The 22,877-nt window shown below is 49.9% G+C and overlaps 1 protein-coding gene across 1 annotated transcript; it reads left to right on the forward strand.

The window, feature by feature from the left end:
• The first annotated feature begins 5 nt into the window (after positions 1-5).
• Itpkc (inositol-trisphosphate 3-kinase C) lies at positions 6-22,877 on the forward strand. The gene is made up of 7 exons (XM_059279567.1): positions 6-1,310; positions 9,150-9,252; positions 11,550-11,763; positions 15,325-15,529; positions 16,818-16,919; positions 17,586-17,657; positions 21,526-22,877. The coding sequence occupies exons 1-7, from the start codon at positions 171-173 to the stop codon at positions 21,727-21,729; spliced, it is 2,040 nt and encodes a 679-aa protein (XP_059135550.1). The 5' UTR covers positions 6-170; the 3' UTR covers positions 21,730-22,877.

A 22,877-nucleotide genomic window follows, 5' to 3' on the forward strand; every position in this document is an offset into this window, starting at 1 on the left:
TTTTGGGCTTTCCCTGGGAGGTGGAGTATCGGTTAACCCCTGCGTGTCCGGGCGGCCTGGAGCTCCGCGGGCCGGAACCCACGAGTTGGGGCGCCCCAGCCACACCCCTCGTAGGATTTAAAGGGGAAGGTGGGGCCGGACGGGCCGAAGCCCGAGCCGAGGGAGCGGGCATGAGGCGTTGCCCGTGCCGGGGGAGCCTGAGCGAGGCGGAGGCCGGAGCACTGCCCGCCGGGGCCCGCATGGGGCTGGAGGCGCTGCGAGGTGGGCGGCGGCGACAGCCGGGACTGCAGCGACCGGGGCCGGGAGCGGGTGGCCCGACGGGACGGTCCGAGAGGGGCGGGCCTCAGGCCTGGACTGAGGGGTCCAGCCTGCACTCTGAGGCGGAGAGAAACGACCTCGGGCCTGTGAGGTGTCCGGATGATCCACAGGCAGAATCTTGTGGAGACGGGCACGCGGTGTGCGAAGCAGCTGGCCTAGGAGCAGAGTCGGAGAAGCCCAGCCAAAATAAGGAGCTAGACGGGTCCATCCTCCAGACACATCCAGAAAGGAACAGCCCCGGGGTAGAGATGGAGATGGCCGGTTCCTGGACAGATGGCTTTCGAACCGATCCTCATAAATCCGACCTCCAGTCTCGGCCGAAGAGAGCCAGCCTCGGTATCCAACCAGGGCTTGATGAGTCCTGGACCGGACTGGAAAGACTCGAGCTGTGGCAGACTCTGTCAGAGAGGGACAAGCCCTGGGTTGATCACCTCCGGACCCACCACAGCACGTCCAAACTCCAAACTCACCCAGACGGAGGCTGCCCCTCACCAGAACCAAGGGCTGATGGCCCCTGCAAAGAATCATCCGCGGATGGTTCCAGGACACCACCTGACACCGACGGCTCCTGGACAGACTCCCAAACTCATGGCTCCCTCATACGACAGAGTTCTCAGACAGCCTGGAAAGAGCCTGGAAGTAATGGTTTTTCAACACAAGACACCGATGGTGCCTGGATTCAACCTGGCATTGATGGTCCCTGGGCTGACAGCGTTTTGGGGGAGTCCAATGGAGAAGATCCATTAGCGGAACCAGAGCCTGGGGAGTTGGTGACTAACCTGTGCTCCCACCTGGGGTGCAACTCCCTGTGTCCTGTACCCCGCCTCATCATCACCCCTGAGACTCCTGAGCCTGAGGCCCAACCGGTGGGACCCCCATCCCGGATTGAGGGGGGCACTGGCGGCTTCTCCTCTGCCTCCTCTTTTGATGAATCTGAGGATGACTTGGTAGCTGGGGGCGGAGGTACCAGCGATCCGGAGGACAGATCTGGAGTGAGTAGGACCCAGAGCATGCCCTCCACCCCAAATCTCTTATCCTTCCATCCGTTCTGCCTTGGCGTAGAAAGTGTTCTCTAGATATCGCTTGCATCCGCAGACCACCTCCCTCTGACAGCCAGGTTACTAACCCTTTCCCCTTTCCTTTCTGTCTTTCTGCCTTGGTCACTTGTTCTGGGGGGTGGCCGGTCTGCAGTGGAGGATCACTGACTGACTCCATCTTGCCTAGGAGCATCTGACATTGTACCATTGTGTAAGTCTGTGTGGACACATAATTTTACGTGAAAGGTCTGTGACTTCTGTTGAGTCCTCTGGAGGGGTCTGAGAACCAGCTCTGAGGAACACCAATAAGGTAGAAGGAATGCACACTCATTCTCAGATGTCTTGATTGAACCCATGGCCTATTTGTCCTTTTTTTTTTTTTCTTTTTTACTTTGTTTCCTCTTTAGACACTCTACTGTAACCTCAACCTCAAACTTCCTATGTAACTGAGGCTGGCTTTGAACTCTTGATTATCCAGCCTCTGCTGCCCTAAGTGCTGGGATTACTGACAAGTTCCATAGTGCTGTGTGCCCCCCTCCACCCACTGAGATAGAGTTTGCTGTGTAGACTGTATTCACTGTGAAGCAAGGCTGGCCTTGGACTCGTCATCCTGATGCCTTAAGCCTTTTTAAAAAACTTTTATTTGTTTATTTTATGTGTATGAGTGTTTCTCCTGCATGTATGTATGTGTACTGTGTGCATGCATGTGCTGCCTGGAAGGTCATGTGGGGTGGAGTTAGAGCCCTGGGAACTGGAGTTACAGATGGTTATGAGCCATTATGTCAGTGCTGGGAATTGAACCCCAGCCCTCTGCAGGAGCACAAGTATTTTGAGCCAGGTTGGGCTTATAGGCATGCCTGCCCTCTCCAGCTTTCATTAGATGGTCAAAGGGCCAAATAGTCAGGAATAGCCAGGTATCCAACATGTATCTAGGTTAGCCTTGAACTTAGGACAGTTTTACTACCTTGAGCTTCCCAAAGGCCGGGATGAGCCAACAAGCATCTGTTCTAGCTTTCATTAACTATTTAAGGGGACTGTAGAGATGGCTCAGCACATACTGGGCTGGGCGGTGGTGGCACACACCTTTAATCCCAGCACTCAGGAGGCAGAGGCAGGCGGATCTCTGAGTTTGAGACCAGCCTGGTCTACAGAGTTCCAGGATAGGCTCCAAAGCTATACAGAGAAACCCTGTCTTGTAAAACAAAACAAAACAAAACAAAGCACATACTGCCCTTGCAGAAGACTCCAGAGCTCAATTTCCAGCACGGTGGGGTGGCTCACAACTGCCTGTAACTCCATTTCCAGGGGGATCCAATGCCTCTGACTCTGTGGGTACCAGCAGTCACATATGCCTGCCCACACCCACACCCACATAATTAAAAATACAATCTTAAAAAAAAAAAGTTCAAAGGGCAAAATGCTCATGGATCCTCAGCCAGGCCAGGTACCTACCAGGCTGGCCTTGAACTTGTGATAAGGATCTTGTTACCTCAATTCCTCAAAGTGCTGGAATTACATGCATGAGCACCATGCTGACTATCTCTAGCTTTTCATTAGATGTTCAAAGGGCAAAATGCTCAGGGATCCTCAACCTACCCAGGTACCCACCTAGTCTCCCTATAGTCCTCTGCTCCCCAGGGGTCCCTTCAGACTCTTATTTACATCTTCTACCCCCCCCCCCCCCCCCCCCCCCCCCCCCCCCCCCCCCCGGCGTAGGTGCGGCTCTCTCCTGATGAATCAGAGGAGCAAGCAGGACAGGTTCAGGGAGGGAGTCGGCAGAGCAGATGCAGGTGTGGAAAAGAGCCTGAGGTGGAGTTCAGAGTCCATCTGCTTGCCAGCTTGTCTGTGGAGTCCTCCTACTGAGCTTGGGCCCTTGGAATCTACCTTGATCCCCCTTTAGCTAGTGTACCTCCCTCTGGGACGTGTTCACACATGTGGCCCCAGCTGTGAGAACCAGACCTGCCTAGACGTGCTAATGCCCACACAAAAGAGCCAAGCCCCCAGGGCTTTCTGCCATGGCTCTTCTCTGTGTCTACCCTCTCAGCTCTTTGACATCTCCATACAGCTGAGCTGGAACTGGGTGACTAATAACAACAGCAACATGGATGGCTGCAACTGTCACACTCACGTCACGCTCCGCTAGTTCATTACGCCTCACGGCAGCCCTATGACACACATACTATTGTTATTCCTTTTTATAGATGAAGAAACTGAGGCACAAGAGATGAAATCACTCATCCAAGGAGGTCACACACTTAAGATTTGACCACCTGGAAGCCATGTGGTGGTGCACGCCTTTAATCCCATGGGCAGAGACAGGTATATCTGGTCCACAAAGTGAATTCCAGGCCAGCCAGAGTGGTGACAATAGTGAGACCCTATCTATAAACAAACAAAGATTTAGCCCCTAGGCTTGGTGCTGGGGCTTACACCTGTAATCTGAGCATTTGGGAGGCTGAAGGAAAAGATTAACCTAAGTTTGAAATGTGCTTGAGCTGCCTATATATATTCAAACCCTTCTCATATACTAGAAACTGTAAATGCCTGTCTAGATGTCTGCCTCCTTTCCCTCCCCTCCATCCCTTCTATCCCCTCTCTCTGTCTTTTTTTGAGACTTGCTAAGTAGTCTTGTTGAGTAGTACAGGCTAGCCTGGAACTCACTCTGTGCAGCTATAGCCCTGGCTGGTTTTGAACTTAAGGCCATGCTCTTGCCTCAGCCTCTTGAGTGCTTGGATTACAGCCATGCTTTACCATGCCCTGCTCGAGGTACTTTATACCTCTTTGCTTTGCTGTTTTGTTCCTTGTATTTATTGATTCTGTTTAGTGTGTGGATGTGCACATGCTGCAGCATGCACATGAAGGTCACGGGACAACTTGGGGAAGTTGTTTCTCTCCTCTTGCTGTGTGGGATCCAGGGATCAGACTCAGGCTGTCTGGTTTGGCAGCAAGTACATTTATCTGCTGAGCCATCTCACTGGCCCTGCTTCTGTTCTGTGTGTGTGTGTGTGTGTGTGTGTGTGTGTGTGTGTGTGTGTGTGATTGAACCTGAGGAATTGAATGAACCTAGGGCCTTGTGAATGCTAGGCAGGCTACCACTGAGCTACATTCTCTGTCCTCTTTTTCGGTATTTACTTTGAGGCAAGGTTTCCCATGTTACCAGGGCTTGAACTTGGTGTGTATCCCTGGCAGGCTTGAGCTTACCATCCTCCTACCGCGGTCAGCCTCCCAAGTAGCTGAGGTTACAAGCCTCCCTTCCTTCTCTTCTACTCAGTTTGACACTGGGTCTCACTGTGTAGCCTAGGAGGGCCTGAAACTTTCAGGTTTCTCCTCTGAGTCCCAGCAGTACGGAGAGATGAGCGTTCTTCTCGTCTTTGTTTTGTAGATGGGGAAACTGAGGCACAGAGAGGCATCTTGTGCTTAGTATTGTCTAAGTCAAGTCAAACCCACGATGCTGGACTTACTTCTGGCTGAGTTTCAAAGTTTCCGTGTTAGTCCCTTTGGCCTATGCTTCTGTCTCCATCTTGCCTTCTTCCTAAGGCCTCTTTGTCTCAAATTCTTCGTCTTTCCAGAAGCTTCCTCAGTTGCCACACTCACCAAGACACTTCCTCTGCCTTCCCTCGGGAACTCAAGGCTGTGTCAGAGCCTCCAATCTTCAGGTGGCCGCCCTCTGCTGTCCTAACTGTCCTGCTGCTAAGCCTGGGTGTACGAGGTCCCCCATGACCGCTTTCCTGCCTGCATGTGCCGTCTCGCTGCTGACGGCCCCTGCTTCCTTCTCTTAGTTTTGAAATCACATCTGACCATAGTGTCCCAGCTATGTCACCCCCCCCCCACCTTGTTTGTTTTTAAAACAAAATCTCATAGCTCAGGCTGGCCTTGAACTCTACTGTGTAGCTGAAGGTGACCTTGAACTCCCGAATCCTAACTGGCCTTTCCCCTTTTCCCCATCCTGTTCTAAATAGATAATGATTGTTTCCTGAGCGCCTGTACTGCTGGGGATACTGGGGATCAAGACAGGGCTCTTTCTTTTTAATCTTCTGAGACAAATGGGAGACTAACACATTATCCTCACGACTCTCAGGTTTAACACAGGGTCTCACCATGTCGTCCTGTCTGGCCTGGAACTCCACATAGACCAGAGTTAAAACCTTGAACTCACAGAGAGTTGCCTTCCTCAAGACACAGATGGGTCTCCAGACACTAGTAGCTTGTGTGGTCAGGGATGAATGAGAGAAGCTTAGGGGGTGTGGGAGTCTCTAGTATACAGTTGGTCAGATCTAGGGTATCAGAGAGGGCTTCCTGGAGGAGGGGGACGTACAAGCAGAGACCATGATAAACTATTTCCAGAAAGCCCTGATTAAGATATACTTAAAAGAGAAAGGCCTGGGGATGTGGCTCTGTGGTAGAGCCCCTGCCTAGAATCCCCCAGTGAGGGGCTGGGGGTGTGGCTCCATAGTAAAGCACTTGTGGTGAGCTTGTCTAGCATGTAGGAGGTCTAGGATGTCATCTCCAGTACTGGTGAACAAGAGAGAGGATACTACATGTTTATGATAATAAAAGACTGTCTAGTAACCTTTATTCCAAGCAATGTTTTCGAAACACCTGCTGTGTCACACCAGGTGCTAGAGACACACTTGTAGCCCAGCAGCCCCCTCCTCCATAAGCTTCAGTCCAGCTGGACTGCAGTGGGTAAGCTCCAGGGCAATGGGGTCAGAGTAGAACCAGAAACCCAGCACTGTGCCTGGTGACTATAGGCCAGAGGCTTCACCTCTGAGTCTGTTTCCTCCCCTGTGACACAGACAACAATCTTCCCGGGGCTGTTTTTAGGATTAAATAGGGTATGGCACACAGAGTCTTTGTCATGGTGCCTGGAATGTTCCAGGTGCTTAGTAAACAGGAACCTTGATTAATCATCTCCTCCCCATGGGAGAAAACAGTCCTTCCTGGATCCCATGCTGTCCACCACCCTGACGCCCTGCTCAGCACCTGGCTCCCTCCAGTTTGCTATCTGCTGGAGAGCTGGGAGAAAACATGCCCTTGACCCTGGGGGCGATGCAGGGTGAACACACAGCTTCCTTCTCTGTAGGTGACCTACTCTCCCAGTTCACGCTAAGGGCCACCGCGTGCCTGGGGTAAGTGTGTGTGTGTGTGTGTGTGCAGGCACGAACACATGCCTCAGTCAGACATGAAGCGGCATGATGCAGTGGCTTGAGTCCTGCTGTGGACTTGTTTCTTTCTGAGCAGGGCTGGGATCAGGTCCAGAGCCCTGTGTGGCTGTGTCTTCACACCTTTGCTGAGCCGCATCCTCCCCTTCTCTGGTCTTCTGTGGCACTCCCTCTCTCAACCTCTCCCTCCACCCCCAACTCTTTCCCTTTCCTTCCATCTATCTTTTTCTTTCTACCATGCTTCTGTAGTCTTGCTTTTTTGGGTTCTGGGGAATGAACTGAAGTCAGCAAGCACTTTTACCCCCAATCCCCACCCTCTCCACCCTCAGCTATCTTGTTGGATCTAATTTTTGTTACCCTGAAACAGGGTCTCAGCTAGGTGTAGTGGTGCACACCTCTGATCCCAGCACTCAGGACACAGAAGCAGGCGGATCTCTGGGAGTTCGAGGCCAGCCTGGTCTACAGAGCGAGTTTTAGGACAGCTAGGGCTGTTACACAGATAAATCCTGTCTCGAAAACCTAAACTAAACAAAGAAACAAAGAGAAACTGAGTCTCATGCAGCCCAGGCTACACGTAGTTATGTAGTTGAGGCTGGCCTCAACTTCCCAAGTGTTGGGATTAGAGACGTGCCTGCCTGGCTTTTCATATTTTTTTTTCTTTTTTTTAAATTAATACTTTTGCTGGGTGGTGGTGGTGCATGCCTTTAGTCCCAGCACTCAAGACATAGAAGCAGTTAGATCTCTGGGAGTTCGAGGTCAGCCTGGTCTACAGAACAAGTTCCAAGACAGCCAGAACTACACAGAGAAACCCTGTCTCAAAAAAAACCAAAAAAACAAAACAAAAAACCAACAACAACAAAAAACCCACAATAAATTAGTTTGTTTGTTTGTTTGTTTATTTATTTATTTATTTATTTATTTTTGAGGCAGGGTCTCCCTGTGTCACTCTGGCCAGCTTAAGCCTGGAAGCTATGCAGATTAGGCTGGCCTTGAATTCACAGAGATCTGACTGCCAAGTGCTGGGATTAAAGGTGTGTTCCATGCTCTGCATGAGATTTTATTTTATTTTTTTAAATTATGTATAAGGCCGGGCGGTGGTGGCGCATGCCTTTAATCCCAGCACTCGGGAGGCAGAGCCAGGTGGATCTCTGTGAGTTCGAGGCCAGCCTGGTCTACCAAGTGAGTCCTAGGAAAGGCACAAAGCTACACAGAGAAACCCTGTCTCGAAAAACCAAAAAAAAAAAAAAAAAAAAAAAAAAAAAAAAAAAAAAATTATGTATATACCTGTGTACGAGTGGAGGTTCCACATGAGTTTAGTGCCTATGGAGGCCAGAAAAGGGTGTCAGAGCCTCTGGAGCAGGAGTTGCAGGCGGTTGTGAACTGCCCCAGGGGGTATCTAGTGTGGGTAACTGAGGTCCTCTGTAAGAACAGTATACATTCAACCTCTGAGCCCTCTCTCTAGCCCCTCTATATTTCTTTTGAGGTCTCCTTGCTTATCTCCCTGTTCGTCGAAGTCAATGAAGGTCTGCTGAGATGGCTCAGGGTTCGGATCCCGGGCTCTTACAGAGGACCTGGATTCAGTTCCCAGCACCCACATGATGGTGCACAACCATCCATAAACTCCAGTTTCAGGGGAGTCAGTGCCTCCTGACCTCCATGAGCCCCAGCGTGCATATGGTTCGCATACATACATGTAGGCAAAACTTCCATACATAGAAATAAGTCTAAATATTCTTTTAAAGATCTGCTATAGTAACAAATTGCCCCCAAAGCTGAATGACTTAGAGCAACAGCAAAAGTTTACTTTTGCTCATACTGCACAACGAATTAGCTATGGTTGCGGGGTGGGGGTCCTGCTCTGTGCTGTCCCCCTTTAGTGGCCGAGGCCTGTTCACTTGCCTAGCTCCCTGCCTCCAATATGGAGCTGAACATGGGGCGACTGAATTGGCTCTGCAGCTTCCACCTGGAAGAAACGCTTCCGGTCACAGTTCACTGGCACAGCAAGTCATTAACCTCAGTTCAGGAGGACAGTCGGGCCTGCAGAGAGGGCTCAGCGGTTAAGAGCACTGGCTGCTCTTCCAGAGGACCCAGCTTCAATTCCCAGCACCCACATGGCAGCTCACAACTGTCTGTAACTTCAGTTCCAGGGGACCTGACACCCTCACACAGACATACTTGCAGGCAAAATACCAATAAAATAAAAGTAAACAAATTTAAAAACAAAAAACAAAAAAAAAGAGGACGAGAGTCTGTCAGAAGGGGGACAAGCCAAAGCTCCTCATCTTTGTCATCAGCCTCTCTCTGTGGCTGGTCTTCATTCCTCCGCTCTTGCCTCTATGGTTTGCTCCAGATCTGACCTCTATTTAGAGGCAGAGAGGCTTGGCTTCCACATTTTGTGATGTGGGTTTTAGAGTATACTGAATTTTGGTGATTGCTATGGTAACCAAACCTAGCCTATCCTTGCTCCTATGACAGAGACACAGAGACAGAACAAAGAAAGTAAGAGAGGCAGACTTCCCCACTGGCTGGACTAAGTGGGGATTGGTAACCCCAATAAGCTTGGGGACCATGAAGCCCCCAGGACAGTAATTCCCTGGCCTTGACCCATACCTCATGCTCGCCCTCCCTACAGAGCAAGCCCTGGAAGAAGCTGAAGACAGCTCTGAAGTACTCGCCCTTCGTGGTGTCCTTCCGTAAGCACCACTACCCCTGGGTCCAGCTCTCCGGACATGCTGGTGAGACTGGGGGATTCGGTGGACAGACAGTCAGGGCTTGGCATGGGCGTTCGGGCTGGGGAGAGCACTGCTCTGTAGTTTCACTTGCCTTTACTATTGGCTTGGTGACAGTTTCCACACTATGGGACTGCTATGAGAAACATTTGGCCTAGTAATTATTTATTTTGAGATAGAGTCTATGTAGCCCTTGCTGGCCCAGAACTCACTCTAACTCACAGAGATCCACCTGCCTCTGCCTCCTGAGTGCTGGGATCAAAGGCGTGCTACCACACCTGGCTAGGTCTGGGTACACATGGTTCCTTAGCATTCTGTTGGTTGGTTGAGTCTTCGCTTTGGAGTGGATGGGTACTGCTTCACATCCTGCTGCTGTGCCTTATTTAGGGTGACAGGCTTGTGCTCTCCCTTCCTAGAATTCAGTTTCCCACATTAATACAGAAGGAATCTTACCACATTTGCAGAATCAACTGAAGAGTTAAGAGCAAAGGGTTGAGAGAGTGGGACACAGGCCACTGAGAAACAGGAATGAATCCCTGAACTCTTCTTGTATCTCCCGCAGAGTAGACCCTCAAACCAAAGCCACATGGCCTTTGTGTGTCTCAGCACACAGCAAATATCTTAAGTGGAACAGAAAACACTGTTGCCACCATCTTTGGAGAATATAACCTGAAAGCTAGGCATGGTGGCAACATTTACTATTATTTGCTTGTTTGTTTGAGACGATCTCACTGTATAGTCCTGACTGGCCTGGAACACACTATGTAAACCAGGCAGACTTCAAACTCACAGAGATCCTCTTGCCTCTGCCCCCAGATGCTGGGATTAAAAGATTGCACTGCCACTCCTGGTTTGGCACACTTTATAATCCCAGCACTTGGAAGGCTGAGGCAGGGGGATTGCCAAGTTAGAGGCCAGCCTGGGCTTCGTAGCAAGACCTTAATGTCAACAAAGCAAAGCAAAACTATCCCTTTACCCTAAAAACAAACAAACAAACAAAAAAAGCAAACAAAACAAAACAAAAACAAAAAGGAAAAATTTGGAATTCTACCTTAGCCATGTAAGTGCTCCAGATAATGCCAGAATTATGAGTTTTATTTACTTATTTTAAACCTGGAGTCTTGCTGTGAAGCCCAGGCTTGCTTTGAATTCACTGTGTATCCTGAACTAGGCTCAAACTTGGGTCAGTTCACCTGCCTGAACTTTCTAATTTCTAATTTCTGGGATTATAGGCTCAAGCCACTGTTTCTAACATGAATTAATTTAGATAGACCAAATGACTTTTGCATGTACAAGTCTGTTGTGGAGAATCATGTTGTCAACCCAGATCTCACAGAGTTCCCTCTGAGGACAACAGCACCCATTCAGAACTACAAAACGGGGCTGGCCGGGTGGCTCATGGAGTATAGGCGTTTTCTGGGCAAGCCTGATGCCCTGAGTTGAATCCCTGGAGTCCATGTTGGAGGAGAGAACTGCTTCCACAAGATGGTCTTGGCACACATTCACCCTTAATCGCATCATGCACAGGTTCACACAGAACAATCACAAAACATTTTTTAAATTAAGAAATAGGATCTGACGTGATGGCTCAGTGGTTAAGGGCATGCATTGCTCCTCAAGGCCTGTCCTGGATTCCAGCATCCATGTTGGGCAGCTTGAAATTGCCTGTATGTAACTGTAGCTCTAGGGGTTCTGATACCTTCTTCTGGCCTCTGTGAACACACACACACACACACACACACACACACACACACAATACATAGAAATAAAAGTAAAATGCAAAATAACAGTCTGGCTGGGGCTGGGAACGTGTCTCAGTTGGCAGACTACCTGCCTGGCACGCACGAAGCCTTTGGGTTTATCTTCCCTTAAACCACATATGGTGTCTTATGTCTGTAAAACACAGCACTTGGGACCTGAAACTCAAGGCAAAATAAATGAATTTTTTGCCTTGCAAAATAAATAATAGTATACTGTGCTGTAAATAGGACCCTGTATAAACAACAGAGAGTAGAAATAAACCCATCTAAAGCAAGGTGTGAGCTGGACGTGGGAGCCTTAAGTCCCAGCACTGGGTGGCAGGCAGAGGCAGGCGAGATCTTTATGTGTTCAAGGCCAGCTGACTCAGAACAAACAAACAAAATGCCCCATCTCAAGACAACACAACAGAAAAGAAGGGAGAGACAGCATTGCTGGAAGTGTCCGGCAAGATGGCAATGGCTGGTATGATGCATACAGGGGAGTATGTGGTGGCAGGAATCCGTCTGATGCAGTCTCTCCTTGATCTTGCTTGCTTCCCACAGGGAACTTCCAGGCTGGTGAGGACGGTCGGATTCTGAAGCGTTTCTGTCAGTGTGAGCAGCGCAGCTTGGAACAGCTGATGGGAGACCCCCTGCAGCCTTTTGTGCCTGCTTATTATGGCATGGTGCATCGGGATGGCCAGGCCTTCAACCAGATGGAAGATCTCCTGGCTGACTTTGAGGGCCCCTCTATCATGGACTGCAAGATGGGCAGCAGGTGGGATTGGGCAGCCATGGAGCAGTCAGGGTGGACGTTTTTGAATATAGGGCCAAGTCAATTCAAAGTTCCTGCATCAGTGTGCATTCCTGCCACACTGTACGATGGTTCCAGGTGTGTAGGCCCGCTGTGAGGGTTCCGGGTGTGCAGGCCCGCTGTGAGGGTTCCGGGTGTGCAGGCCCACTGTGAGGGTTCCAGGTGTGCAGGCCCGCTGTGAGGGTTCCAGGTGTGCAGGCCCGCTGTGAGGGTTCCAGGTGTGCAGGCCCGCTGTGAGGGTTCCAGGTGTGTAGGCCCGCTGTGAGGGTTCTGGGTGTGCAGGCCCGCTGTGAGGGTTCCGGGTGTGCAGGCCCGCTGTGAGGGTTCCGGGTGTGCAGGCCCGCTGTGAGGGTTCCAGGTGTGCAGGCCCGCTGTGAGGGTTCCAGGTGTGCAGGCCTGCTGTTCCATCTTGGTATTCTTGGTTCTATCTTGGTATCACCTGTTTCATTAATTTAAACTACTGGATATATAATGGAATAATGTTCATTGTGTTTGCTTTTTTTTTTTTCTTTGTCTTTTTCTTTTTGAGAGTGTCTCCCGTAACCCAGGCTGGCCTTATTCTGGCTATGCAGCCAAGGATAGCCTTGAGTTTCAGGTCCCAAGTGCTGTGTTTTACAGACATAAGACACCATATGTGGTTTAAGGGAAGATAAACCTGAGGGCTTCATGCGTGCTAGGCAGGTAGTCTGCCAACTGAGCCACATTCCCAGCCCCCAGCCAGACTGTTATTTGATTTTTAATTTCTAGAGTTTTTTGTTTGGTTTGGTTTGGTTTGGTTTGGTTTTTCAAGACAAGGTGTCACTGTATAACAGTCCTGGCTGTCCTGGAACTCACTCTGTAGCCCAGGCTGGCCTTGAACTCATAGAGATCCACCTGGCTCTGCCTCCCGAGTGCTGGGATCAAAGCCGTGTGCCACCAGCGCCCAGCCAGTTCTAGAGTTAAGGACTCACTTTGGTTGTAGTGGTTGCTCAGTCAGTACTGTCTTTTATTTTATGTGGGTGCCGGGAGTTGAATGTAGGGCTTTGTGCATGTCGGGCAAGCCCTGTTACCTACATCACTGAGCCACATCCGCAGCCCTAGGTGTTGTTGGTTTGGTTGGTTGGTTAGTTTTGTTTTGTTTTGTTTTAATTTTGTATTTGAGACAGGATCTGTTGTATAGCCATGGCTGGTGTGGATCTCAATATGTAGACCCAGCAGTCTCAGCCATGGCAATCCTCCTGCCTCTGCCTCCTAAGCGTTAGCATTGTAAATATACACCACTGTCCTAGTTAGGGTTTCTATTGCTGTGAAGAGACACCATGACTCCAGCAACTCTTACAAAGGAAAACATTTAATCGTGGCGGTTTACTTACAGTTTCAGAGGTTCAGTCCATCATCATCATGACAGAGAGCGTGGTGGCGTGCTAGCAGACATGGTGCTGGCTGCATCTTGATCAGAAAGTCAGCTGTGACTCTGGGAGTAGCTTGAGCATAGAAGAACTCAAAGCCTACCCTACAGTGACACACTTCTTTCAGCAAGGCCACAGCTACTCCAACAAGGCCACACCTCCTAGTAGTGCCACTCACTTTGGGGACCATTTTCTTTCAAACCACCACAACCATCATGCCCGATTCTCTCTCTCTCCTTTTATTAATTATTTACATATTCTGGATATAAATCCTTTGTTTTGCACACACACACACACACACACACACACACACACACACAGATAATGTGTATATTTTCTAACTTTCAAATTTCACTCTGTCTCTCTCTTTTTTCCCTGGAAGTGAGGACCAAACCCATGGCCTTGCATTTGCCATTTTACTCTATTAATACCATTAAACAGCTCTAGGGGCTAAGAGTTGGCTCAGAGGTTCAGAGCACTGGCTGTTCTTTCCAGAGGTCCTGAGTTCAATTCCCAGCACCCACATGGTGGCTCACAACTTCTATAGTGGGATCTGATGCCCTCTTCTGGCATTAAGTCAACAGAGCACTCATATACATAAAATAAATCTTTGAAAAAAAAAAAAAAGGTTCAAACAACTCTAATAACAAAAAAATCTGCAATTCTGTTACTCTTTCCTTGGACCCTCTCCCAGTCTGGGGGTTTCCTCACTTTCTCTTGATAAATCAGCATTGTTTCTTCTTTGAAAATAATGCTGGGGCTGAAGAGATGACTCACGGTTACTGGCACTGGCTGCTCTTGCAGAGGACCTGTGTTGGTTGGGTGCCTAGCACCTGTGGCTCACAACAACTTGCAACCCCAGCCCCAGGGGGATCTAATGCCTGCTGCTGCTTCAGGGCTCCTTTATGCACATATTGTCTGTATATCTACACAGACTCACACATAAATGACAAAGTAAAATAAATAAAAATAAATGGCCTTGCCTTTAATTCCAGCTCTCAGAAGGCAGAGGTAGTTGGATTTCTATGAAGTTGAGGCTAGCCTGGTCTATACAGTGTTTCCAGACCAGGAGGGTCTCAAAGTTAAATAGAATAAGAAAACCTGGGGCTGGTGAGACGGCTCATTGGGTAAAAGCTCAGGCTGGCCAACCTGACAACTTGAGTCCCGCCCCCATGACCCATATGGTGGCCAACCACCAGCTCCTGAAAACTGTCCCCTTACCTCCAAACAAGCATGTTCCCTCTGCCAATAAAGAAATACATGTTTTTAAAAATCTGAAATTCCAAACTTCTGGTGAAATTGGAAGCTTCATGCAATAATTCTAAAATTTGAAACCTTCAAAAACAGAAGTACTTTTGGTTCCAGGTATTTATTTATTTGATTTTTCCTTTTTTTTAAAACATTTTGTGTGTAGGGGTGTTTTGTGTGATGCATGTCTGCATTATGTGTGTACCTAGTGCCCAAGGAGCCCGGAAGAGGGCATGAGCTCCTCTGTAACTGGAGTTACAGACACTTGTAAACTGCCATGTGGGTGCTGGGAGGTTTGTTCTTAATTTTGGGTGGGCAGATATTGTGCCTGCACATGTATTTGTGTGCCTTATGCCCCAAGAGGCCAGGAGAGGGTGTTAGATCCCTTAGGACTGGAGCTGCAGACACGTGTGAGCCACCGTGTGGTGCTGGGACTGGAACCCGGGTCCTCTGAAAGAGCACAGTGCTCTTAACCACTGAAGCCATCTCTCCAGCTGCTGGTCCCAAGTGTTCTGGATCAGTGATAGCCAAGCACCAATAAGCAGAAGTACTTCTGTTTTGTCAGACATTGTTTTTGGTATTGTTGTTGTTAATGGCCTTGTGTTTGAAAAACATCTTTGCCTACTATCACAGCACGAAACTGCTCTCGTTTTCTTCCGAAAGCTTTGTTGTTTGAACTTCTATAGTTGACTGGGATTTTATTTGTTCTATTGTTTTGACACAGAGTCTCACTCTGTAGCCCAGGCTGGCCTCAAACTCACAGAGATCCACCAGCCCCTGCCTCCAAGTGCTGGGCTCAAAGACCTGCTGCACCTCCACCCACACCAGGAAGTGTGAGCCTTCCAGCTTTGTGCTTAATGGTTTCCTTTGTCTCATCTCGTGTGCTCAGGACCTACCTGGAAGAGGAGCTGGTGAAGGCACGAGAACGGCCCAGACCCCGGAAAGATATGTATGAGAAGATGGTGGCAGTGGACCCTGGGGCCCCCACTCCTGAGGAGCATGCTCAGGGCGCGGTCACCAAGCCCCGATATATGCAATGGAGGGAGACCCTGAGCTCAACTTCCACCCTAGGCTTCCGGATAGAAGGCATCAAGGTGAGGGCCAGGAGCGAGCCAGTTTGTTTGACACTCAAGAGTTCTGGGACTGGAACAGTGGACTGGATTCTTGTGGACCATGGGAGGCCGGTGATGCTAGAAGGAAGCAGAGCCACGTCTGCAGAGTCCAGACAGCCTGGTCTGAGAAAGGCCTCACTTCTTGTCCCCGCCTCTAGCAGAGGCGGAGTTTCTTTATCTGCCTCCTGGAGCATCTTCATGTACCAGCTTCTCTTTCCCCAAGTCCAGCCTTTTCTCTGTCCCAGCCTCCCTGGCCTCCCAAACCTGATCCTCTTCCCTCCATTGTGGAATGCAGTGGCTGGAAGGATCTTTTAAGTTTTTATTTCATAAATTAAATATACTTGGAAAGCTGGATATTGTAGCTACACCTTTCATCCCCATGAAGAGGTTAAGGCAGAGGATTGCAGCTTCAATCCGAGTTACAGAGTACGTTTAGGACCAGCCTGGGCAACTTAGATCTCTTGTGTCAAAAATAAAAAGTTAAAAGGAAAAAGAGGCCTGGGTGTTGTAGCTCAAAGTTAGAAGGCTTGAGAGCATGTGTGAGGCCCTAGGTTCAATTTGGAGAGGTACTAAACAAACGATAACAACTAAATAGAGACTGGAGCTGTAGCATAGTAATAGAGCACTTACCTACCATATATGACGGAGACTCTAGGTTCGGGATCCCCACCCACCTTTGTTTGAATAATTAATCACATAGTTAATAAGTCAAAACAGCCAGGTGTGGTGGCTCCTGTCGGTGATCCTAGCACTTGGGAAGCAGGGGATCGGGAGTTTGAAGTCAGCACAGAGAATTTTTGGTCATTTATTTTGTGGGCCCCGCGTCCTCCATGCCCAGTCTCAGGTAACTGTCACACCAGCGGCTCTAGGAAGTAGATACCCGCAGATGAGGCATCTGAGGCTGAGGCACGTGACAGGACTTGTTTAAGCTGAGTGAGGTAGTGCACTTGGGAAAAGGAAGCGGGAGGATCAGGGGTTCAAGGCCAGCCTTAGCTATGTAGTGAGTTTTTCGGTTAGCCTCAGATACACATGACTCTGTCTCAAAAAGAGATGGACTCGTTTAAGCCCACTCCGATAGACAGTGGCAGAATCATTACTAAAGCCAAATCCTAGTCCCTTAACAGCCTGTTGTGCAAGATGGCCTCAGCCTTGTTAGCTGTGGGAGGACAGGTTATGTAACAGTGTGACAGGTGGACTGTCTCCCCCCAGCAGGGGTCATGGTTGGGGGTGAGGCTGCACACGTGACGACACTTCACATCTTGCTTTGCAGAAGGCCGATGGGACCTGCAATACCAACTTCAAGAAGACACAAGCTCTGGAGCAGGTGACAAAGGTGTTGGAAGACTTCGTAGATGGGGACCTTGGAATCGTGGTGAGTGGGACGCTCATATCCTAACATATGGCCACTGAAGATAGTCACCGTTTATTGTTGCTTCTGAGTCATGCTCCTTTGCTTTGGGCTGGGCTAGGTTGGGCTGGGCTGATCCTGGCCAGCCTTGCTCACAGTCTGCCAGCAGCTGGTGGTTTGGCTGAGACTGGCTGGTCCTGGCTGATCCCGGCTAGCACTGCTTTTATGTCTACCTTGGTTCACAGCCTTATTCGGGACTTGGGTGTCTGTCTGTCTGTCTGTTCAGTCCAGCAGGCTAGCCTGTGCTCTTCTCACCATGGGAACAGGAAGCTGAGATAGCGGGTGTTATGTATATGAGGCCTCCTGGTGTCTAGGCACAGCATGGCCACATTCTGTTGGGCAGAACAGGTCCTACCATGAGACCAAGCCCGGCTCAGGGGAAGGGGAAACTGATTCCACCTCTCATGGGGGAGCTGCGGGGATTGGTGGGGATTCATTTCATCCATCTCACTCCTGTGTGCACCATCTTATTGGCTTCATGCCAGTACTCCCTCTTCCCGCCATTTCCTGGGTCCCTTTGTCCCATCTTGACTGACTGTCCAGGATGACGGGGTGAGCTCTCATCTCAAGGGGCTCACCACGAGCTTGCTGCATCCCTGTACTAATGAGCTACCCTCCTCTCACACTCAGAGAAAGTACGTGGCGCAACTGGAGGACCTCCGCGAGGCTCTGGAAAACTCCCCCTTCTTCAAGACCCATGAGGTGCGAGCCCTGGGTGCCATAGGTGTATGTGGGCTCCAGTCTTGGGGATTCCGAAGGGAGGGATGGGACATGGACTCAAGCCAGGCGTCTGGGGATAAGGCTGGCTCTGCTGGGTGACTGGACTCTCCTCAGTTTCCTTCTTTTTGACTTCCTCCAGGGCTTGGGAGTCAAAACCAGGGGTTCTCAGTCACTGTGCTCAGCACACCCCCAATCGTAGCTTTTTTTCCTTTGGAAGAGGCGTGGTTTTTTGAGACACAGTCTCATGTAGCCCAGGGTGGCCTCATACTCACAGTCCTCCTACCTCAGCCCCCCAAATGCAGGGATTACAGGGGACATCACCACACCCAGCCTGCCCCACCCAGACAGTTTCCTTTGCTCCGACAAGGGCAGGGGACTGCTGAGGATGGTGAGTCACTGGAAAGCGACCTTTGGGGCATACAGAGGCATTCACGGTCGTTATTCCGGGTTCTTAGCATCAGTTTGTGACTGTAATGGTGTGTCTCTAAGTGCCTCCCTTGGTGGGTGGTTCTTGCCTTTTCTTTCCTCTCCTAGCCAGTCTCTCTTAGGGTTGGCTTTTTCGTTCAGGTGTTTTATGTTTTTATTTGTGTGTGTGTGTGTGTGTGGAGGGGCTAGTGCACACTTGGAGGACAGAGGATACCCTGACAGAGTCCGTTTTCTCCTTGTGGGTCCTGGAGATCAAACTCAGCAAGTGCCCTACCGACTGCGCCATCTTGCCAGATCACGGGGGTTGTTCTGTTTTGCGGGTTTCACGTAGCCCAGGTTGACCTAGACTGGCCTAGAACTCCTGACTCTCTTGCCTCAGCCTTCACCAGTGCTAGAATTATAGTTGTATGCCACTGTGCTTGCTGGCACCCTGTGTCTCTGAGGCTGTCTGCTTGGCAGATGAATGAGGGATGGCTTCTTCTCTTCTCCAAGCCCTTCCCTCGGCCTCTCAGCCTTTCCCCTCTTCTCAGTGGTGTCTCTGACTTTTCTAGAAAGCCCTGAGCTGGAAGTGTGGCCTGTACAAGTCTCAATCCCAGCTCTGCTTCTCCTCAGCCTCCTAAGCCCACACAGCCACCCCGGGAGGCCCCGGTGTCCCTGGCCCCTGTAGTGTGGGTGACAGCAGCAGCCACGTGGCACTGATACAGGTACAATAGGCTGATGTATTAGAGCCCAGCCCATGGTGAACCGTCAGAGAGTGCCAGCTGTCACCGTTGTCGTGTTTATTTTGGTCAAATGTCACCGTTGTCCCTGTTACTGTCTTCAGGCTTTATGTGGGAGTAGAGGCCTCTCCTCTCCTTGTGTTTGGTTTTGCTGGCCCAGTGTCTTGCCTCCATTTGAAATATGAAATTTCACATAGAAATCAGCATTTCCAGTTTCCCTGACAATTGGAGAGACATAGCAGTCCTGGACGCTTACCATACGGCAACATGCATCCAGGCCCGGCTGGTGTCTGCCTGCCTCTCTCTTCTGTTTGGTACTGGGGATTTGAACCCAGGATCTCATGTCTGCCAGGCAAGTGCTCTACCACTGAGCTACATTCCAGCTTCACACCCTCCACTGTTTTATTTGAGACAGGGTCTCATGTAGCCCAGGCAGGCATTGAATTTGCTCTGTAGCTGAGGATGACCTGGACTTTTGATCCTCCTGCCTCCACCTCCTAAGTGTGGGATTATGGGTGTGTGTCAACTTGCTTGGGGGCAGATACTCTGCCAACTGAGATATATCCCCAATCCCCAACTTTTCATCTTTTTTTTTTTTTTTTTTGAGAGGGTCTCACTGGGTCTCACTATGTATCTTTGGCTAGTCTGGGACTCACTATGTAGACTAGGTTAACCTCTTTAGGTTTTTATTTTGAGATAGGATTTAAGTTGCCCAGGCTACCCTTGAGCTCACTCTGTAGTAAAGGCTACAGGCCTTGTACTTTCAATCCTCCTGCCTCAGCTTCCCAAGTAGCTAAGACTATGGCTTGTAGTCATGAGGCCTGACAGCATCCGGTTCTCCAGGCAGGCTCTTGTTTTTTTGTTTGTTTGTTTGTTTGTTTTGGTTTTTTGGTTTTGGTGTTGGGAGACAGGGTTTCTCTGTGTAGTGCCTGTCCTGGATCTCGCTCCAGACAGGCTCCTGCTTACATGTCCAGGAATTGGGGTCTGGGAGCAGGGTGGTATTGAAACCTGCTTTAAGACATGGAGGGGGCCGGGCGGTGGTGGCGCACGCCTTTAATCCCAGCACTCGGGAGGCAGAGCCAGGCGGATCTCTGTGAGTTCGAGGCCAACCTGGGCTACCAAGTGAGTTCCAGGAAAGGCGCAAAGCTACACAGAGAAACCCTGTCTCGAAAAACCAAAAAAAAAAAAAAAAAAAAAAAAAAAAAGACATGGAGGGGGCCTTATAAAACTGGAGTTAGAAGATCGGAAGGCAGCAGCTACTTCTTTTGTTTGTTTGTTTGTAGGAAAGAGTAACTCCCTGTTGTATAATTTTCAAAATTGTATTTAGAGGATGTGAATGTGGGATGAGGGTGTGTATGTGCCATGGTACTCTTGTGGAGGTCAGAGGACAGCCTGGGGGGTCATTTCTCTCCTGGAACTGAACTCAGGTCATCAGGTTTGGTGGCGTGTGCCTTTATGTTTTGAGCCATCTCACCAGGCCATTTGGTTTTGAGATAGAGTTTCACTTTGTAGCCTAGGCTTGCCCTTAGCTCATAGACATCCACCTGCCTCCTGCCTCTGCCTTCTAAGTGTTGTATTTAAAGGTGTGCATCACCATGACTGGTTTATTCTCTTTTTTTTTTTGAGACAAGTTTACTCTGTAGCTTTGGGCCTGGAGTTCACTACATAGCCCATAGCCTAGGTTGATCTCAGATTTGTGACTGTTTTTCTGCATCTGCCTCCCAAATGCTTGGACTGTGGATGTGTGTTAGCACACCTGTTCAGCAATGACTGTCTAATCCATAATCCCACACAAGTGAATTAAAGTCCCACTAACAGCACCCACCAAGGTGTGCTTCAAGGCAGACGCTGGGAGGCACTTTATGAGCCTGTGGCTTGTAGGTTGCTACTGTGACCCCAGGAGGTAGAGTGTTACCAACTTCCCCATTCTACAGACAGGACACCAAGGCCAAAGGAAGGAAACCACTTGCCTAACATCATCAGCCACAGTCCCCTAGGCCTAAGAAGCTACTGCCCTATTCTGGAGTTTTCCAGTTCTTCTGTCCAGTCCGAGCCCTCTGACCCAGTCACAACCTGGACGCCATTTGAGCTTGTGCTGTGGTGTAAAAAATGATGACAGCAAATAGCCCAGTGTGCTGGCTCACACTGTTGTAGCACCTGGGAGGAGGAAGCAGTCGGGCTGGGAGTTCAGGCCAGCACACGGGAGGTGGAGGCAGGAGGATCTGGAGTTGAAGGGTATTCTTGACTATATAGATAATTCAAGGCCATCTGGGACTATGTAAGACCTTGTCCGACAAACAAGAAATGAGAGGTAGAAAATGAAGGTAATGGGCTAGGGCTGTAGCTCAGCCTGTGAACTCCTGCTTAGCTTGTTGGAGGCTCTAGGCCATCCTCATAATAAACACACACACACATTGGTAACATATATTGTGTATTTGTTGTGTTCTAGAAACCATTTGAAATGCGTTATGTGTGTAAATTATACCATTATTCTCAGTTTGTATATGTGGAAGCAGAGCCACAGAGAGGGTAAAATGCTTGCCCAAGGCTGCACAGCCCAGAAGTAGCAGAGTCAGGATTTGAACATGGGCAGCCTTGTTCCAGAGTTTCTGTCATCTACCACTCTGCTTTACTGCTCATTGGGGAATCGATTGGCTAGTGCCTGCTCCTCTCTCTAACTGCATCTCTCTCACTAACTGCTGCAGGTAGTGGGCAGTTCTCTTCTCTTTGTGCATGACCACACCGGCCTGGCCAAGGTCTGGATGATTGACTTCGGCAAGACAGTGGCCCTCCCTGACCACCAAACGCTCAGTCACAGGCTGCCTTGGGCCGAGGGCAACCGTGAGGATGGCTACCTCTGGGGTCTGGACAATTTGATCCGCCTCCTTCAGGGGCTGGCCCAGAGCTGATCTCATCTGCTGCTGCTAGACTCACTTGCAAGATATAGCATGTGTCTGGCTGGAGGAGCCCTAAGATGTCGTCGGGCCTGAGGTTGCTGATGGAAGATGAGGTACTTCAAGGTATCACCAGACCAGTGTGGTCTGAGGAGCTTTGGGGGACCTGGCAGCACTGGGCTCCCTTTGATGTGGGGAACAGGATAGATGGAGTTATAGTTAGCAGAACATGAATAGGGCATCCTGATCAGCTAGGAAAGCTAAGGGAGTACCGGGGCCACAGCTGGAAGAGTCAAGAACCCCTCCTTAAGCTGGCTTTCTGAGCCCAGAGCTTCAGCAGGTTGACTTCTGTTCCCCAGAGGATCGGGCATCATTTGTGAAGACCTGCAGGAGCTGCTTGTCCTCCTGGGGCAGTGACAGCCCTTTCTGGAGGCCATCCAACTGCCGAGAGGAGGGTGTGATGACATGGGACACCTTCTGATGCTACTGTGCGGGAACACAGCTTACCCTCCTCCCTGCCAAGGCCTGGAAGGAACCTCTTTGTTCCTCTGTGGACTCCTGAAGCTGCTGCAGAGCCAGACCACAGCCACATCCACCTGTGCCAGCACTGTGACCATCTTCCTTCCTTGGTACACCAGCACCAGCCTCAGGACTTCCTCCTTCTGCCCTTGACCCCGGGCTCTCCTGTCTTAGTCCAGTGACAGGAAGGCGTTTCCGAGGCAGGGGAGGAGGTTTCTCTTTGGGAACTAGAGCTGCCTTGCTTCACTGTATAAGTGCCCCTACCCGCACACTGAATGAACTGCCAGGTTGCCCAGAAGCACAAGTGGGTGGGACTTCTGACCCTAACCATGGACTAACCTGGTTCTAACCAAAGACTCTAGAACTCTGGAATGGGGCAGAGACCACTCCGTCCCTGTGCTCTAGCACCGCTCCAGAACCTTGGCTTCCTGGCCCACACAGATGGGCTTGGTGAGGACAGGAACCTACCTCTTCCCTAAGCCCTAATGTCTTCCAGGGCTGACACGTCTTCCTTTTCTACTGACTGACTTTATTTGTATTTATATATGAGGTAGTTAGCTGGGGTGGTGTCAGGGAATCGAGGCGAAATGGCTTTATTGTGCCTCCCGCCCATGGTGGCACCCCAATAAACAGGATAAAGTCAA

The sequence above is a fragment of the Peromyscus eremicus genome, chromosome 1, assembly GCF_949786415.1.
Source record: "Peromyscus eremicus chromosome 1, PerEre_H2_v1, whole genome shotgun sequence".
In the NCBI taxonomy this organism is placed as follows: domain Eukaryota; kingdom Metazoa; phylum Chordata; class Mammalia; order Rodentia; family Cricetidae; genus Peromyscus; species Peromyscus eremicus.